Below are 19,632 nucleotides of genomic sequence, written 5' to 3'. Positions count from 1 at the left end.
TCCCTTGAAATTTCCCTTTTAATGATTGCATTTCATTCTTCCATTTAAGCTGCCTCTTCAATGGACAACTGCATTAAAAATAGGTATTAAATGCTATTGCAACTTCATTGCACAGCATATTTCACCTGCAATATGTGGAAATTCAAAGTACAATTTGAAAGTACGAAATTCTGACTCATCCAGGTTCACCTTCTCCAGGCTGCATTCCTCTTGAGACTGAATCCCCTCATTTCTAGCTGAGAGTGTTTTGGTCTCATAAGCAACCAAAATGTCCTCTATTCCAACGTGAATTCCCGACTGCTCTCAAAGTTCAAGATGCATGCAAATATAATGAGATGAAATTAGTGACAATAAATTGAGTAGCTTCAGGCGTGACGTGGTGGAAGTCGAACATATTGAATAACTGATCGTAGCACTTTTCCACTTGATAAAAATATTTTTATTTACGACCGGGTTTCGATGTATTACATCATCATCAGGTAACCAACTGAAGTTGTGTTCAAGCTTATATACCTTCCGGAAGGGGTGGAGAGGGCGTGGTAGGAAACGAGGGGGGGTTTGGAGAGGGGGGAAAGGGGGTGAAGGGAAAGACAAGGGAGACATTTACAAGAAATAGCAGAAACAGCATATTGACCTTGTTAAAAACACACACAGTATATAGTCTTTAGGGTTTGAAGTGATCCTGTTGGGTGGATGACTGGGGGGGGGAGGAGAAAGCACTCAAGGAAGGAGGTGGTTGTGAGTGCACTGGAGGTGTTCCTTGAGTGCTTTCTCCTCCCCCCCCCTCCAGTGTGTGAGTTAAGTGGGGGTATTCCACCACCACTCTTCCAGAAGGGCCTAATCCTTGGCCTCCAAACCCAGCTGGTCTACTGGTTCCGTCCTGGCCACCGATGGTTTATTGGAGACTGCCGCCATCCACCCAACAGGATCACTTCGAACCCTAAAGACTATATACTGTGTGTGTTTTTTAACAAGGTCAATACGCTGTTTCCGCTATTTCTTGTAAATGTCTCCCTTGTCTTTCCCTTCACCCCCTTCCCCTCCTTTTCCCCCCCCCCTCTCCAAACCCCCCCCTCGTTTCCTACCACGCCCTCTCCACCCCTTCCGGAAGGTATATAAGCTTGAACACAACTTCAGTTGGTTACCTGATGAGGATGTAATACATCGAAACCCAGTCGTAAATAAAAATATTTTTATCAAGTGGAAGAGTGCTACGATCAGTTATTCATGAAATTAGTGACTTTGTAATACCAAACACTTTATTTAGAAACACGATCCAGTTTTCCGACGTTGAACGTCATCATCAGCTGGTCCTCATAGAAGCAAACTTGGTATATATACCTTCAGAGCGAGGGAGTCGGGTTGGTCAGAGGGGGAGGAGAAGGGAGGGTGGAGGGGTAAAAAGGTTAAAATTTAGATGGGAGGGAAAGAGAATTACATCTTATGGTGTCAATTGTTGACTTGGAAGAGTGGTCGGTCAAGGAGTTGGGAGTGGGAGGGGTACAAAAGTGGTACCTTGAAAGAAGCAATGCCTTGAAGAGGAGTTAATTAATTGATCCGTATACATCTCCTTCCAAAAAATGGAGTACCGTAATCTGTCTTTATCTTTACAAGTGGATAGGTCGAGGCAATTCAGGGAACCTTTTTCCTCCTTTTCACACGTATATTGTACATTAAAATAACAGAATTTAAATGGGCTATAAACTGATCTAGTTTCCAATCGGGGCCTGTCCACACACAGAAGACATCATCTCACATATCTAAACCAACCAAATACATTATTAATGAGAGGGTAAGCTGAGGAGAACAAAACTTTTTCAAAATTGTCCATATAAATATTGGCCAGGAGTGGGGACAAGGGCAAGCCCATGGCTAAGCAATTAAATCTTTGGAAATATGTACCTTTAAAAGTAAAATAATTTTGGGAATTACACGTGTTTAGTAATAAGCAGAGTTCACTGACACTGGGATGGATTTCCGGAGGAGGATGTCCTCGGCAAGGTTCACCGCTTCCATGGGTGGCACGTTGGTGAAAAGTTTGCGTACATTGAAGGAAACAAGCATGCACTTTTTTCAGGATGACCTTTTCCATTAGTTTGTTGATAAGGTCCAAGGAAATCACCACACCATATTCCGTGGAAATTTTGGAAACCTCCCCGAGGAGTTTATCAAGTCTTTCCACTAGCATGTGGTTGGGAGTTGACACATTTGATACTCCTGGTCTGATGGGAATCCCATTTTTGCAAACTTTTGGTAGCCCAAAAAACCATGGTGCTGAGAGATTCATTTACACTAGTAGTTGAACATTTCACAGCTTTTAAGTAACATATCACTGGATTTAATCTCTTCCTTAATTTCTTGTGGAAACTTGGGGGTCGGGTCTGAACGAAGTACTTCAATATTATTGTCTATAATTAAGTCTTTGCATTTCGTGATGTATTTCTTTCTAATACAACAACCTTTATCTGCTTCTTGGATGATCAACTTTTAAGCTTTTGCTGAATGTATAATGGACTTCAAGGTCTCGTACTCAGTAGAATACTTTTTCTTTTTACTTCCGGTTGTGAGATTTTAAGGAGCTCCTGGGAAACAACTTGTTTAACTGCAATGTTTTCTTTCTGAAGGCAACTTCAAGGTCAACCGCCAGGTTTTTTATGTCTTTAACAGAAATAAGAATTTTAGGTACGTGCTTCAGGTGCTTTTCTAGTAAAGAAATTTCAATATTAGAAAAGGAATGTCCGGAAAGATTAACAATTCGAAGTCCAAACTTGTGATCACATTTAGAACTTATTGATTTTGAATTGGACTCCTCATTTTCCCTTAGTAACTCTAGCTTACATTTCTGGTGGGCATCATTATCAAAATATTGCCACTCGATCCAATGAAGTTCATGAGACAATTCCACATACAACAGTAGTAAATAATGGGATATAGCATCTCTTTTAACATAACATTCGTGTGACTCTCTTTTTAGCCAGACTTTCTTGGCCACTCCTATAGCAAACTTTCCAGCCGAGGATGGGGTTTTCTTACACGAAGGTTGATGATTGTGAGGAAAACTCCACGGGAGATGCACCAACTGTTGAAGAAGATATTCAGTGATGCATTCCGGTATTTGATGGAGAGACTTCTGCAGAGGATTGCCTTAAATGCTTCACTGGCGCACTTTCGAATAAAGTGTGTAGGATTACAAAGTCTATAACTTCATTTCAATATTTTATGCCAATTCCATAAAGTTACGCCGAGACAACAAATATGAGGCCAAGCTGATGAGAGTAAAGAGTTTCCCCATACATTTTTCAATTGAATTTTCAGCATACTTTTTGCTTAAAAGAAAGAGTTTGTATAATCCTGGCATCAACAAATGCCTTTATTCAAGTATACCACAATTCCATTCAGTCATATAAATTTAAATTACTCCAGAAATATAGTGGAAGATATGTTACAATTTACATTTCATTGGCTATAAAGCTGCTGGAATAACATTCAATGGAATCCCTCCATCATGAGGGCACATGTTACATGATTTAAATTTGGAGTATAAATGCCTGGAATTGTTGTTTTAGAGGTGATCTCTCACCTGCTCATTATAGATGAGTATGTGTACGTACATAATGCATCATCAAAGTATTAAAAACTAGACAAAACAACTCCTTCAAACTTGAGATGTCATGATGGAATGTTAAAAACAAGAGCAAGATGGCAATTTTAGTAACATTCTACTAAAGAGCAAAAGAGCTCTCATGCAATTTAAAAAAATGCTTATGCACTCACACACAAATGGCTATTTTCAAACATACATAGAGAAACAACATAGAGACAAATGTTTCACAAAAAGCAGTCTTATCATGTCACTGAAGTTAATCATTAAATCTTTGGCTTCCTTCCATTAAATCATAGTAAATGCTTAGACAGTTAAAGTTATACCACAACTAAGGTGCTCAAATAACAATTAAATTTTAGCAAATGATAACATCACACAACTTTTAAAAATATTAGCTTATGCATGTAAGATACCACAACTTGCATGCAATGGAAAGATTACACAGGAATCAAATCTTAAATGAATAAGTAACAATTCAGTGCAGCACATCAGTTTTCTTTTTTTTCCGATTTTTCATTCTGATGGTTCTCGCAAGGCACTGGCAACACTGATGCTGATGACCCTCTGGCAATGCTTCGGACTGACCCATTGATCACTTCCACAACGCAGCATCTCGGGAACCAACCCCTCATCCTGTTCCCACCCTTCCTCCCCACTTCCCCTTTGGCCCCTGCAGCATCCAACTCGTCCTCCTTCTCCCCAAACAGCCAGTATCTGCAGAGAAATTGCAGGATGACCAAGGATGACCTCCCCTCCGCATATTCACATCTCCACCTCAACAGCCATTGCTTACTTCTGAGAGCATGCATTTTGGTCTCATGACAGACACAGGAACAAAAAGAAATTAATTTACCCCAAAATGTTAACATTACAATATCAATCCCAAGTTGTCTCTTATTATGGGCATTTAATATCAACTCACTCAACATAAATGACGAAAATCAAACCAACCCCCTCTGCTGCCTGTGCTACTGTTTTACAATAATGTCCAGAATTATCAGACACTCGGCAGCAAAGGAGTTGGAAGGAGAGGATCAAACAGTAATGCACAGATGCCCATAATCACCAGTCATTTGCGACACTAAGATGATGATGATAAGTGAAATTGAAGATGACACTGTACATTCCACATCCAACAAGGAAAGATAAGTCAGATAGTTGCATTCAGTAAATATTCAGTGATATGGCTTTGGCGGAGAGGAAAAAGTGGATGTGAAGAGAGGGTAATTAAAAAAAAAGCAAGACCTAAAAATTAACAATAAGCTCCAGGTCAATGGTGGGTCAAAAGGTGACACAAATGTGAACCAGGCCATTCCAAATCCAGAATTCAAGAGTTTGGCCATTTCGATACATCAGCCATTCAGATCACACAATTCAAATGGATTTATACGCGGGATAGCAAAATCTGATAAGGAATCCAAACATAAGAAAATCTACTAGCACCATGCAATTTAAACTTCAAAATAAGAAAAAATTATCCAGGCATACACATGGAGATAACATATTCACAGATGGGCAAAGTGGAGGAAAGGAGATGGACAGCAATGGGAATTTTCTTCATAAATGAAGATGGTGTAACACTGCTTTGAAATAGTTTTAAACCAAATAACATCATCAGCATATTTTTATTTGGAAGTTATTTTAACAAAGTTGCCAAATCATCACCTTCATCTCCACAGACCCATAACACCAGCATAATTGTTACTTCATGGCACTTTCCTTCACAGGAATGTACCAAAATAGTCACCATCCACAAAAGACTTGAGCCAAGATTCAAGCAACTACAGGCCCATTGACATCACATTATTCTTTTCTAGGCTCTCAAAGAAAATAATTTACTCTTGTATAAATAAAGTCCTTATTTACTGTGCCACCCCAGTGGCAAAATGGCTTCTGCAAAGGCAAATTTACTGTTTCTACAATTTTATTGCAGACTTATGTCAATCTATTTCATGCTTGACTAAAAGTCCATCACGAGTGCATATATGACTCATCCCAAAGCCTTTACTTAGTGAATCACCAAATTATTCACGACTAACTATGAGAGTTTGAATTGACCAAAAGAAAATAATGGTAGGAGAACATGGATGATTGAGAGGTTTAAGGACATTATCAAATTCAGTGTCACTTCATTGATACCTAATTCTCATCCCATACCTATCACACTGATTCCGGAAAGTATTCAGCAACGACTGTAGCCCTTTGGGTCTGAAAGACTAACTAACACTTGACCATTTACAAATCTAACATGAGTCTTCCACGTACTTTCACTCCGGCCTTTCCCATGCCATTTCTTCTGCATTAGCAGGGTATTAGAAGGGTCATGATAAATACTTGGGAGGGGTTGTATATTTTGCAATACATACAATTTTTTCTCACAATGCACACAATTCTTCATTTACAGAGTAATTGCAATGCAAAAATTGAACCAAAAACATTTCTTCTCAGTTGTATTTCTTTTCCATTGTTGATTTTTTTCATTTATGAAAACATCAACCAAAGTGTGCTAGTCCAAGCCAGGTGGAGTAGATATCTACAAACAACATATTTTTCTAAAAACATTATTAATGTCCCAGCAACAGCATTGGTATAAATGGAAAGGAAATTTAATATTCTAAGGAAAAACAGTTTTAATCTCTGAAAAAAAAAAGAAATGACCTAAAAATGATTTCTGAACAAGAACATTTTGGAGAATATCAGTTTTCATCTCAAACGATTTTGGCCATGCCCAGCAAAGGGTGGCATTTTATTTGACAAGCATATTTTTACCCACTTAATGAGCATGAGGAGAGTCAAAACTTCAATATTGACTTTTATGGAAACAATAAAGAATCTTTTTGATTACCAACTAATGATTGATTCAATTTCTGTGTTTTCACAACTATGTAATTAAAGAGATCTGGAAATATTAACAATGAGAGAGGACAATGCTTTAAATTGCAAAATCTACCCCTTCTCCATATTTACTATGACCTTTTTAACACTACGTACGGAAAAGAACAGATGATAATGGATATTCCCGTTTCACTTCCCTGCACTGCCCAGGCTCACTTCTTTCGCTACATGCACAAGTCCAGTCTGAGACACAGAAGTTACAGATAAATTGTCTATCCATCCAGACAACTCCTTTCCTCACCATAATGCCCCTTAGTGCCCAGTTAAATCAGCCCATCATCTTTAAATCCATATAGCATGCTATTATCTTCTCATTACACACTATCTTCTTGCCTATTCTCGGCAATATTGTTACCGTCAATATCCAAACATCATCCACTAAGTAATCATTTGTTCTCTTCTCTATGCTACCGTTAAATATCCTACTGTGCATGAAATCAAACTTGTCGTCCCCACATAATGCTGCTTATCCTTTTTTGGTGATGTATCATAACTGATTTAATCAAGCTGGCCAAATTTCTGAGTAGTTCCACAGGAATGTTATCCAGTCTCACGGATGTCTTTGATTTCATCTCTATAATGCCTTCCCTATTTTTTTGTCAAGTATTCCTGTCTTACACTATCCTTATCAATAACATATTTCCATGCTACTCCGTACTTAATTTGAAACATAGTTGATGCCGAAACTATGTGGAAATCCATTTGTAAAACACAAAGGAATCAAAAGGACTTTGCGTTTCCACAGGAGAGAATTTATTACTGTCGACTAGCTTTAAACTTATAGAGTCCCGATGACACTACAGTGTAGCACAACTAGTCAACAGTAATTAATACTTTCCCGTGGAAGCGCAAAGTCCTTTTGACTCTCCCTATTTGTTTTATAATCCGGAATCGCTTGATCCTGTTGGAGTTAGGCCATGAAGTAGAGGTGGATACTTGTTACTTAGGAAGTTTTGCATTTGAAAAAAGGAAGTTATTTTGCTGCACCCTATATTACTCAAGTTATTATTTTTATATCTGTAAAGATAACACTAGGGCTGACGGCTGTATTCCGGGCCTATTCTTCGCAGTCATGAAATTTAAATCAATGCTTTTTGCAGAACTTATTCAATATCTTCCTAGATTCTTTCTTTCATTTCAATCCTTTTGACAGCTTGAAATTTTGAAGGTCTTTTCTTTTTCTGAAATAGCCAAGGCCAAACAACAAATCAGATTCTCTAGGTAATATTGATAATGTGATAAATATAGAAGCATTGATATTAAACATTTCTTGCTTTCAATAATGAGAAATTCTCTTGCTCAAATAATACTTGGACATGATGTGACTTGAAATGTATAATGAGATTCTCTCTCATAGGTTAGAAAAGTGGATGATATTGCAGATGGAACCAGTTGGCATAGCTAGAACTTTCAGCTAAGATTTTCATCACATCTTTATTTGTTCTTTTTTACTCATTTATCCATAATTTTTCTTTCAATTTTCATTAACCTAAATTTGCTGAAAGATATTGGGGAATACTTTTTAGTGCGTTACCGTTTTGCCTTCCTTCATGTGAGGTCACCATTACCTTCGGAAGAAGTTAAAGTATAAAAGATCCTTCAATCCATTCAATCATTTGTACAAGTACGAGGGTCATCCGGAAAGTAGTACCCGTTCGTGCCGCATGAAGTGCTGACGACGCGAGTAGCCGCTGGACGAGGTCAGATAGCTTCAGTGGCTTGTCTGCCTTCTCTGAGCCAAGTTGCGTGACGCTAGCATTGCCTGTGTTGTTTCTGTGATTGTTTACAATGTTTAAAAAAATTGAGAACGCCGCCAGTTGTGAAGTGAGGGCAGTGATTAAATTCCTCAATGCAAGAAACGTTCGCCCATGTGATATTCATCGCCAATTAAAGGAGGTGTATGGAGACAATGTAATGGACGAGTCGTCTGTTCGGCGGTGGTGTCGCAACTTCAACATGGGGAGGGGGAACACACACGACGATGAGCGTTCGGGGAGACCGTCTGTCATTACAGACCAACTGGTGAGCTCAGGTGACGAATTCGTGAGGAACGATCGGCGCGTCACAATTGATGACATCTGTGAGCATTTTCCCAATGTTTCTCGAACAATTGTTCATGAAATTGTTAAACACCATCTGCATTATGCAAAAATTTGTGCAAGATGGGTCCCTCGCGTATCTCAATGAGCTGGCGGCGAAGGACTATGCAGCAGGAATACAGAAACTTGTCACACGTTATGACAAATGCCTTAATTTGCTTGGAGATTATGTTGAGAAGTAGTTTAAAGTATCCTCTTTCAAATAAAATTTTTTATGTTTGTTAATATTTACTTTTGTGTCTTTATTTCACGAACGGGTACTACTTTCCGGATGACCCTCGTATATTTCTCCAATTGTGCTACCTCTGTTGAATTTTTATTAAGCAATAACATGATTGTGAGATCTGCATTAATTTATGCATTGGATGAATATAGTGAATATTTATATTAACACTAGTGCATTAATTACCTTTCATAATTAAACTTTATTAAATTAATATGCATTTTAATTTCTATACACAGACATATTAAGTGAGGACTTATATGAAGATCAGTCGTAAATAATTAGTTCTTCATAATTTTTATACTTTGAATTGAATGAAATACATTTCTTCTAGTAAATTTGAAGGACATGACAGTTTCAGGTTTAACTTCATGGGATTCCTTCTTGATGAGGGTGAAAAAGAAACTTTACACTTCTACAATATTGTAGAAGCGTAAAGTTTCTTTTTTACCCTCATCATAAATTTGAAATGCCCACTCCTGAAAATGGCGATGGTACCATATCTGCCAGCAGAATATAAAATAATTTCTTGGTTTTAAATGGTTGCCACGCCCACAAAAAATATTTGGATTTGTTGGCAGATTTCACCATGCATGATGACCCATCACAGACATCATATTTTTACATAGTTTACGAAACCATTCCATTAATATTGAAACAACTTTAGGTTGAATTGGATTAATAACGCGGTCAGGGTTCTCTCTTTCTTTTAAGTCTCCGTGCATGTTTTGGGGTAATTGGGACATCAGGTCACAAGAGACCTGAAATGCTGACACAGAAATGTTGGCAACTTTAGATATGTTATTCAGGACATCGCATACAACACCTGAAAAAGTGCTTGCTTTTTCTCTGAAGGTCGCAGTCAAAATTCCCTCTGCCACAAACTCTTCAGCTCAAAATGACATTAGTGAGAACTGTCAGAGCAGGACGAGCGTCCTCTCTAGGCATGCAAGGAGGCCAGGTACTTACACTTTCCACCGGGTGACTAGGATGGTGTCCCCTTTTGAAATGCGGATTCGAGGCTCGTCTGTGAGCGGGGGGCGGCAGCACACAGAGAGCCCTTTGGAGATCGGGAACCAAGACCCCGAGTAATCCTCCATCACCAGGTATCGCCTCGTCCTCTCCCGTTTCTCCTGCTTCTGCTCAATTTGCTCCCTCTGAAGCCACAAAATTAAGTATTACTAACCTGCCCAATGAGTAACGCCAGAATAACGGCAGTGTCATGTAACTGATCACGTTTCACTCCTTCAATGAAGTTCTGAAATTAGGCAATGAATATGTTACCCAAAGAAAGGTTTAATGGTCTCATCTCCTGAAAATTTTTCAATGGGACAGCAATTGATTAACGGTAACGAGGAGATGAAGGTCATGGTATTTCTAATAACAGTTGCAGCACTTCCATCTAATGGCGTAGATGCCATCATGACTGTGGCCTACACCACTTAAGAATAATATATGACCCCTGAATGTGCCCCGTCATCTGGTCACTCAGAACACAGGAAGGAGAGATCCCTCTTAAGGTTTTTGCACTTTTTACAAAAATATTTTGCACAAACATCCTTCATTGGGTTTTGAGGAGACACTAAAGGAAATGAATAAATAAACCACAAAATATTGTTCTTTTTCAAAAAATTATAAGATAATGAAAGTTTATGCACTAGGGTATAATAAAACAGAAAGTGAGCGACTAATAAGTATCTGCTGAAATGTCCTATAAGTAGGTACATTCATAAAAACAATTTGATGATCCTCCAGGGATTCAAACTCTATGCACAACTTCAGATTAGACGACCATAAGAACTAAGTACAAGTTGGTTAGCTATTTCACCTTTCATTTATTTATGTTTAGCATTAATGAAAAAAACAGCAATATTACTAAAGATAGGGGCATTAGCTTCAATATTTGGCAAGATAATAGAAATCATCAGGCCATTGAATAATTTGAAATGAAGCTAAGAGATTACACTCCATTAAAATCCAATGGTTTTTGGATCTGTGATCAAATCCTCCCACAATATTGTCATCAAGCAAATGGTATTAGGGTTCTTTGAGAATTTCTGTTAGGAGTTAACAACTACAAGGAATTACATGGGACTCTGGAAAACAGACTTGTGTGTGTGTTGCTTTGAATCCAGATGAATGGTCGGAAGAGAAAATACTTTGTTCTTCCACATACATTTTATAACGCATGACCTAGGTTTCGACTTACAAAGTCATCATCAGGCAAAGTGCAGAAAGGACACAGCTTTATATAGTAGACAAGAGAAGAGGAGGGGGAGGTGCTTTTGAAGTGGGAGGAGGGGAAAGAGGAGGGAAACTGGTGTGTGTGTGGGGGGGGAGGGAGGGGGAGAAGGAAATAGTGTATGGCGTCCGGAGGTGAGGGTGAACAGAGGGAGGTCCAGGACGGACAAGGACAAACTATTTACTTCTCCGAAGTATGAATCACTTCCACAAAGTGATGCCTCAAACCATTCTAGTCTTCCTATGAATGGTGTACAGTAATGCAGCGAAAAATCATCAATGCCAACAAAATCGATGACATAATGGCAGGACGTGTTGGATCAGAAGGTGAAAAGGCTACAAGATCTTCCTCAATCCTTCAATAAAAATCCACATTTCTTATTTAATCTATTTTTTGATGAGCACAGATGAAAAAAAAAACTTGGAACCCTGTTAGGCCATTTCTTCATGGAATTAACATGCTTCCAACCCAATGTTACAAAAACACAATCTTTATGCGGGTCCTAGTGGCAACAGGCATTTAAGAACAGCACAATGAAACACTCACTGTCAAGACGTACTGGTCGCATTCATCCAAAACTGGCCACACGATACCATCTCCCACTGGCTCACAACTGAAACTGATCACCTATGGAAATAGAATTAATTTACCATTACATACACAGTCAAAAATTCATAGGTGCTGAATTACATCACAGTGAAACCATAAACCTTAAATCCCATGTTGAGTTACACATTCATGAAAAAAATCAATTACCATTATTCAGAATGTACTTAATAAAAGGTATTTTCAAGCTTGGATAGAAATCATCCATGAAGAGTCAAGTATCAGGTATTTGGGATACTATTCATTGACTAACTGGAGCATAGCTTAATCAACATCTTCATTTTATACATTAATCAGTCGACAAAACTGGCAACAAATGGCATTTAAGGGGATATTTAAAAGTTAAATGGTTTCAACAAACCTCGACCACCACAAAGGATAATATCAAGTATGAATCTAATTAACCTTTTGCACTCGGATGTCGAGTGTGACTCGACACGGTTAGCAACGGCAGCAGCTCGTATGTCGAGCCACACTCGACACGGAGTTTTGCCACGAGGGGAATTGGGATTTTTGTCTATTTTTCCAATAACTTTTCTTGCAATCATCTGCATGAAAGGAAAAGGAAAGTTAAAGCTTAATTAATAGCATGGCTTGTTTTATAGATGAATAGTATCGACCCATTATGTCATCGTCGACATAAATGCTGTCTCCCAAAGGATGCCACCACCTACGCAGATGTTTTTTCTTATCTATTTACTGTGCTGTAAGTTCTTTTTCATTTCTATTGTTTGCCCTTCTTTACTTTGAAGGCAGCTAAATGTAAAGCAATGTCTTTTAGAGATTATCGGTGTCTGAAAAAAGATCGCCAGAATGTAAAGTTACCTCAGTCAGCTGATCCTTAGCTCATTGCTTTCTAGTTTGGACTTTTTCATTTCCTTTTCTTCCTAGTGTCCGCTGTCTCATCAAATATTATGCCTGCTCTTTTCCTATCTATTGCATAGTCAGGAATCTTGAGTAGGAGGGTCCAAGATATGATCTATTATATTCATAGTAAAAAACGAACCTTAGGCCTTTTCCTGGAGTCTAGCTTTTTTGAGGTTACATCATCATTGTTTGAGGATCATCATTCTCCTTGCATGGAAAGACAAGAGGATGGTCACAATGCTCAGTACGTGGGACACTGCAGAGACTGAGTCCATGGAAAGGAGAGTTCGTGGTGGTGGGAATGAAATAGTTTTCATAACCAAAGGTTGTGACAAATTATACCAAGTTTATGGGGGGAGTTGATAGAGCGGATCATTACACAAGCACCTACTGTTTCACGAGGAAAACTCTAAAATGGTGGCGTAAATTGTTTTTCTGGGGGCTTGAGGTCAGTGTTGTAAATTCATTTATATTGTACAAAGAATGCGAAAAAAAGAAAAAATAAAAAACCGATCTCACATGTGAAATTTGTTAGGAAACTAATACACGATCTTGTTGGAGAATTCCGAGATGGCACATTAACTTCCAGGGTTAGATTACCATCCACAAGCATAGAGCAACGTTTAGATGGAAAACTCCATATGATCACACCTCACCCTAACAAAAAACATAAAGATTGTGCGGTTCGCTCCAACCGAAAAATCAAAGTAGGAAGAAGAGAGACGATGTATATCTGTGAGACGTGTGAATGTCAACCAGGTCTTCATGTTGGTGAATGCTTCCAAATATATCATACCATGAAAAATTATACAGTTTAAATTATGGTTTATCAATAAATTTATCAATAATTATGTCAAAAAATCCAAATAAATAAGTTTGTATGAAAAGAAACTCCAGTTTTTCATTCTAGTGCCACGCTTAGCTAATTTGGGGTATTTAAAAAATTGAATCCCGAGTAGACTAAGGCAATCGAGAAAAAAGCACCCGAGTGCAAAGGGTTAAACCCTTGTCATTATATGTGTCAGCAATTACATGAGTTTGTTAACATGAGGGGAAAGTTAAACGTTATCTTGGACAAATCCAACGTGGTTAGCTGATAGAAGGCTTGTATTTTCATTATTTGAGCCTGGAAGAGAGGTAAAATTACAAATTAACCTTTGAAATACATTAATGAGAGCACTTCATTATTATTACAGAAAAGAGTCAAGTGCGCAGCAAACGAATTTCACCCATTCTACTGGTTTGCAAATAATAAATGCAAAATTATATTTCCCACAGAATTGTTTGTTCTCACAGTTTTTGGGGAAGGGCAGAGCCGATTTGAAATGCAGGTCCCCTTTAGATCACCAAAGACAGGTAACAATGGGCCTACATGGAGGTCGGGTGCATGACCTCCATGCCTCTACCCCTGATTGTGCCCCTATCTACACGGGGCAGGCAGCTGGCTACTTTGCCAAACACTGGTGGGCAGGAGGATATGTGAGCAATTTCACCCCTGATGCCCTTCCTCCGTCAACAGTCAAGGGCTGGACATCTTAGAGCAGCTTGAAGGAAGCAATGCGCACAAGGATGCCTAGCTAATGTATTATGTGTTTTCCTTCCATTCTCCCCTCCTCAACGTCCCTTTCACCCAGTAATGCTCGCATGCCACGGCCCTCAACACCACCCTCCCTCCTTCTCCAACTACCCTTGCACCCCTACCACCCACCCCCACCTCCCTTGTACACAACCAGCGCAATTACTCGGAGCTGTCGACTTCCCCCTTGTCCATTCTCACTCCTCACCGCCCTTCTTCCCTTGTTTAGCCGCTCCCCTTTGTCTCCCCAATTTCCCCCACCTTCCGCACACTCACACAGCACAACCCTTCCTCCTCCCCACTTCTACCAACCTCCTCCCACCACATCCATATATTCGCCAACTACCAATCTGTATTCTGCACCTGAAGATGTTGAATCTTTGAAGAAACTGGTCGTTTGAAGAGAAAATTGTGAAACTAACAAAGTTTTGTTCTGCCTCTGCTAATCATTCAAAATTCCTTTTGAACGCCCTTTTTTTCATTTTAAAATGAATCATAAGCAGGATAAGGTATTTTAATCTTCCGACTGCATCTTTTGAATTTCATGCCAATGCAAAAGTCCAACTTCTTGATGCTTTAACAAGCAAAGAGATGGATTCTACATGAAATTTTTTCATCTCGTCCTAATGATGTGGCACATGGAAAACATAACTGAGATTAGTGGCTTATTACAGTAATATTTCAATTATATTTCTATCATACACCAACAGGAGTTTTATTTTGTATTAAACCTCTACATTTTAGTTACCATTCATTTTTCATCATAAGTAGGTTCACTGGCATAAAATACAAAACATGCAAAGCTCATGTTTTGGGGATAATTATTGATCAGAGCATACTGCCTCTTTCATATTCTGCACTTATCCTTCCTTCTGTTACCCCATAAATACCCAAGAGTCAAGAATTCTCCACTGAATCACAAAAAAATACACAGTTTTCACTATAGCCACAACAAATGCATAAATATCTGCAAACTCTCCATTAGCATACATCAGGCCAGTATTTTATGAATGCTATGATCATACTTTTAAACTTGATGTAAAAATGGTGGAAATTGAAAGCAAAATTTAAGGCATAATAAAAAGGCTTTTATTTTCTGTTGGCTTTTATTAATGTGGATGATAGGGGAAATGCTTGCTGGGGCTCCATTTCACCACCCAACACATCTGCAATAAAACATGCAAGCTCTTAAAATGACGCTATTGCATTGGTAATGACTGCCAATGCTTTAAATTTACTTTTCGACTCTTTTTCCAGCAAAATGCACAACCATCACATTTCCCTATTTGGTAGAATTCCCGCAGAATGGGGGATGAATCCATTTGTTGCACAATGCAGCTCACGCCATAGGAAGGCCCAATTCAACCCTCCTCACTCCCTGCTTTTTCCTTCTTAGAGAGTAGAGCTGGGCTACCATTGGAAAAAAATAATGGCAGGCATCTCATGTCTTTGGATAGAAGTAGCTTCTTGAGTAGATGATTCAGTGAATGCTGGGGTAAGGTATTGTAAACAGCATTCGTTGCATTACTATAACTTCCTAATTCCTCCGCCTCTGGCAGCCGACTTATTTCCCACTACTTTCCTTCCTTCTCACAGCATAATTCTACAACAGCTTAAAATCTAGGAAAAATAATGTAGCAGTAAGATCATAATAGCTATGAGATCTACAAACAGAGAAGTCACGCTTAAGGCTCAGCGGAAGGGCTACGGTCCCAATATTTTCAATTGCTACATCATCAACCAATTCAAATTATCCTTGAACTATTTAAAGGTAAGCTACATGTTTGTGGCTTCCGGGGTCTGGTCATGGCTTAGAATTTCATTGGAAATATCTTTCAAATAATCAATGCTAAACAATGTGCAAAAGCCAATGATTACGAGGCAGAGGCTACTTGCAGTATATTCCATACCTTGGTGATCAAAATAACAAGGTTTCATTTTATTTAACAAAGATTTTTTTAGTTAACCTTTTTCATACATTTTATGTTAAATCAGTAAAATGTAAAATATTTATTGGCTGAAAAGCAATGTGCATATATGCTACCAGACATAATATGCACTCTAGCATGTAGACCATCTATTATGGAAAAATGCACATTTATTACACAGAGAAAATTATGCTGATCAATACAATTTCCAAAACAATTTGTTGCTCTGGGACCCATTTTACTGTGCACCCATAATTTGGGCAGCCTTTGATTCGATAGTTGGGAATCCACCGTCCCAGCCATATGAGCCAACATTATTTATACGCTGGATACAGAAATGCTGCAAAAATAGTACTAAAAGTATTTAATTGATTTGCACAGACCTGGCATAAATTCTTTTTCCAGCCAAGATTGTAGGGGAATGTGAATTTGGTGCTTCCATCACGACGGCGGTGATGGGCTTTCTCCACTATCCAATCCTCAATCCCAGTCTGATTCCTCCACATGGATCGCAGCTGAAAGATTCATTCAGAGCCAATCATTTTGAAAGTCTTCCGCTTCACATGGAATGTTTTCGTCTACCTTGGGCACTGCATTCAATGGTGATCAGTTGTGCCCGTGAGCTAATACCAAAACATCTATCCATTCACAATTATCTCCAGTAATGACTGGCTTGGAAATCATGGATAATAAAATTTTCAGAGCATGTAAATATTACGAATAGTCTAATATGACTTGCAATGTAAAGCATATATTTTGACCTTAAATTATCACAGGATGTGACTTCAAACTTGGACAATTTAATGCATCAAACCCAACAATAAACCCCATTTCATCAAAATATGGCATGCAGAATTAATAACAAGATGTTGGTCTACGAGAATTGACATAAAGCGAGTCAAATTATGCAGGCTCATGCCAAGGTAACACATTCCGAATGCAGTTACAATAATGGAAAATACATTCCAGTATGCTTATAATTAAGATTCAAACACACATACATTTAAATGACTGACCGTATTTCCCCATCGATAACGAGTGTGCTTTCTTTACAAAAATGTTCAGATGATCGAAAAAAATGACGATGCGCATTATGTAAAATGAAAATTGAAAAAATCCAAACATTTACAGACCTATGTACACAATACTTTAAAGAAGAGTCTCGCAAAAATAAATTAACCTGGAAGCATGCCTTTCCAATTGCATTCTATTTTATACAGATTTGCTACTGTTACAGTTATTTTATCTCATAAATCCATGGGAAAAAGGGCACCACGCAGTATCTATACAAATTCATGATAACTTACTAAGTTCTAGATGCGCATTATACATAAGGTGCACGTTATCGATGGGAAACCGTGGTAATTTGATGGTATATGCATTTACCTAAGCAACACAGTGTAATATGGCCTTTTCAGTAGATTATTTTTTACACGAGTTTTGAGTTGACAGACATTCTTCACAGGATTTATGCCCTTGCGCAGCTTATTTATATCTTTGTTATTGTACGGTATGGGACCTTGTGTGCTAATGCCAATTCATTCTTTACATGCTCTATGTTTTACTTTTGCAGGGTGTGTCCCTGGTACTCTTACCGAGGAGAAGCTAAGGATGGTGGGGGAGGAGAGGGGATTGCTGGGGAGAAGATAGATCCGGAACGTTTTGGTTGGCATTGGGATGTTGAAGACTGTAAAGGAGGGACAATGTTAGGCAAGCGAGAAAGGGGCAGGAATTTCGTAGGAAAGGGATGTTGGATGGAGTGAAGGGAGGAAGTGTGGCAAGATGAAGAGGGGCTAGTAGGATGCTGGGTTGTGTTTACATTGGAAAGGCAAGGAAATTGTTAATGTACGTAGCATGTGTCCACCAAAAACCTACCTTAACTGGTAGATTACAGATAATAATAATTTGTGATAAGAAGTAGGTATAGTGTACTACTAATAATATGTTTACCGATACCATATGATGGAGATGCTTACATACAGATGCTGGAATGAATGGATTTCACTCTGCAGTGAACGTGAATTGACCGGACCAGGATCTCTGTGAGTGTAATGTCAAGAAATTTAATTTGCTAGCTATTGGAAATGGGTAGGTTGTTCATTCCAAGGGGTGGATAGCCTCAATCCCCTTTTGGTGGGTGTCAGGATTTGTATTGTGCTTTCTTGTGATTGATGTTCAATTTGATTTTGAATTTTCAAGAAAGTCATTTCTTTTACTGCTTGGTTTACAGTTCTTTCTAATAATTCAGGCCTAGGGGTAGTTATTAAGTGATTTTTGTCATCAGCATTGATTACTAAATGTTTATTATGTAAGTGGGAGGTTCTCCGGATGCATGCCAGACGTTCTATAACGCACTGCAATCGATCCATCCTTTGCTAGGCAATGATTGCTCAATTGTTTCGTTAGCATCATAGAACACCACATGCAGGGCAGTTCAGGCACATTGATGCCACCATTAACTTTGTTCACGCCATCACTATTGATGGATCTTCTTTTTAATATGGAATTGATGACAATATCTGTTTGAGGACTTGTTTATCTTGTTTTCTTTCTTGGACAAGTTTGTGCCTGATACCGATACCTATTTTCAACACCCTGTAACTGAAGTGGAAGGAACATGGTGGAGTTTGACAGGATATTCTAATCACATATTTCTTCACTAATGGACACCATGAAATTTTGCAAGGTGTTTTTTTTTTAATAATGACCCCTTTGTGTACTACCATGCATTTATCCCAGTTGAATCAAGTATGTTACATAAAAATTACTCAGTCCACTGTCAATAGGCATTTGGTTCCAAATATCGGCTGAATTTGTGAAGACAGAAACATTTTGGCACTTCTTCTGTTTTATTTACCTTCATATTTCAAGTACAATTCATTCTGGCACATTTTACTGTGCTACATTGTTAAAGCCATGTTTTCAACTTCAGTTACGTACGATTATTATTATTATTATTATATACCTTGTGCTTTGATGAGCAAATTATTTTGAGAATTTCATTTCTGATTCTGATCATAAAGCTGGCAGTGAAAATTTCTTTTTTTCATGACACTACTAAATCTCTGCAGGATATTTCATAAAAATTCGAAGCCTGAAGAAGAATTTCAGGAGACTTAATTTGGTAGGCATTACCTATATTCATTCCCCCATTTGGGAAATCCACTACAAATCTAAGAATCCATGCTGCCAGCATTCAAAACTCCGTACAAAATTTGTTCACTTTATCAGCCATGGAGCCATATCCATACACACTGTAAATCTAATTGCGGCATTAGTTCAAAAAGCTACTCCTTAACTGCTGCGTCATCAATTTCTGCTCTCAGATACTCTTTGTGGCACTGATTAGCTGAAATAATGACTGACAGTGCTTAGATAAATAAAATACGACATATATTGTGGTAAACCGGATTCTTGACATCCTTTGCAATAAATTGAAAAAACCCTGACATATCCAGTGGAAACTTTTTAATGTTTAAATGAAAATGTACAACCGTAAAATCCTCATTAAAATTTTTATTGGTCGAGATAGGATGAAATGCATGGTATAATTTTCAAGGTGTAGCAGCAAATCCAACCTTACTGTTAAAGG

The 19,632-nt window shown here is 38.3% G+C and overlaps 1 protein-coding gene across 1 annotated transcript in view; it reads right to left on the bottom strand.

The window, feature by feature from the left end:
- Positions 1 to 3,350: 3,350 nt before the first annotated feature.
- The window catches only part of LOC139689283 (palmitoyltransferase ZDHHC6), a 28,716-nt gene continuing 12,434 nt past the window's right edge, over positions 3,351 to 19,632 (bottom strand). The window contains exons 6-9 of the mRNA XM_071586343.1: positions 16,424 to 16,555; positions 11,610 to 11,690; positions 9,791 to 9,978; positions 3,351 to 4,318 (exon numbers count right to left, since the gene is read on the bottom strand). Of these exons, the coding sequence (XP_071442444.1) occupies positions 4,093 to 4,318; positions 9,791 to 9,978; positions 11,610 to 11,690; positions 16,424 to 16,555 (627 nt within the window). The 3' untranslated portion in view covers positions 3,351 to 4,092. The remainder of the gene's footprint in view (positions 4,319 to 9,790; positions 9,979 to 11,609; positions 11,691 to 16,423; positions 16,556 to 19,632) is intronic.

This window comes from Hetaerina americana, unplaced genomic scaffold (genome assembly GCF_022747635.1).
Source record: "Hetaerina americana unplaced genomic scaffold, ioHetAmer1.1.p SCAF_22, whole genome shotgun sequence".
NCBI classification, from domain to species: domain Eukaryota; kingdom Metazoa; phylum Arthropoda; class Insecta; order Odonata; family Calopterygidae; genus Hetaerina; species Hetaerina americana.
Note: the sequence above shows the minus strand (reverse complement) of the source record. Positions and strands in the feature narration are given on the sequence as shown.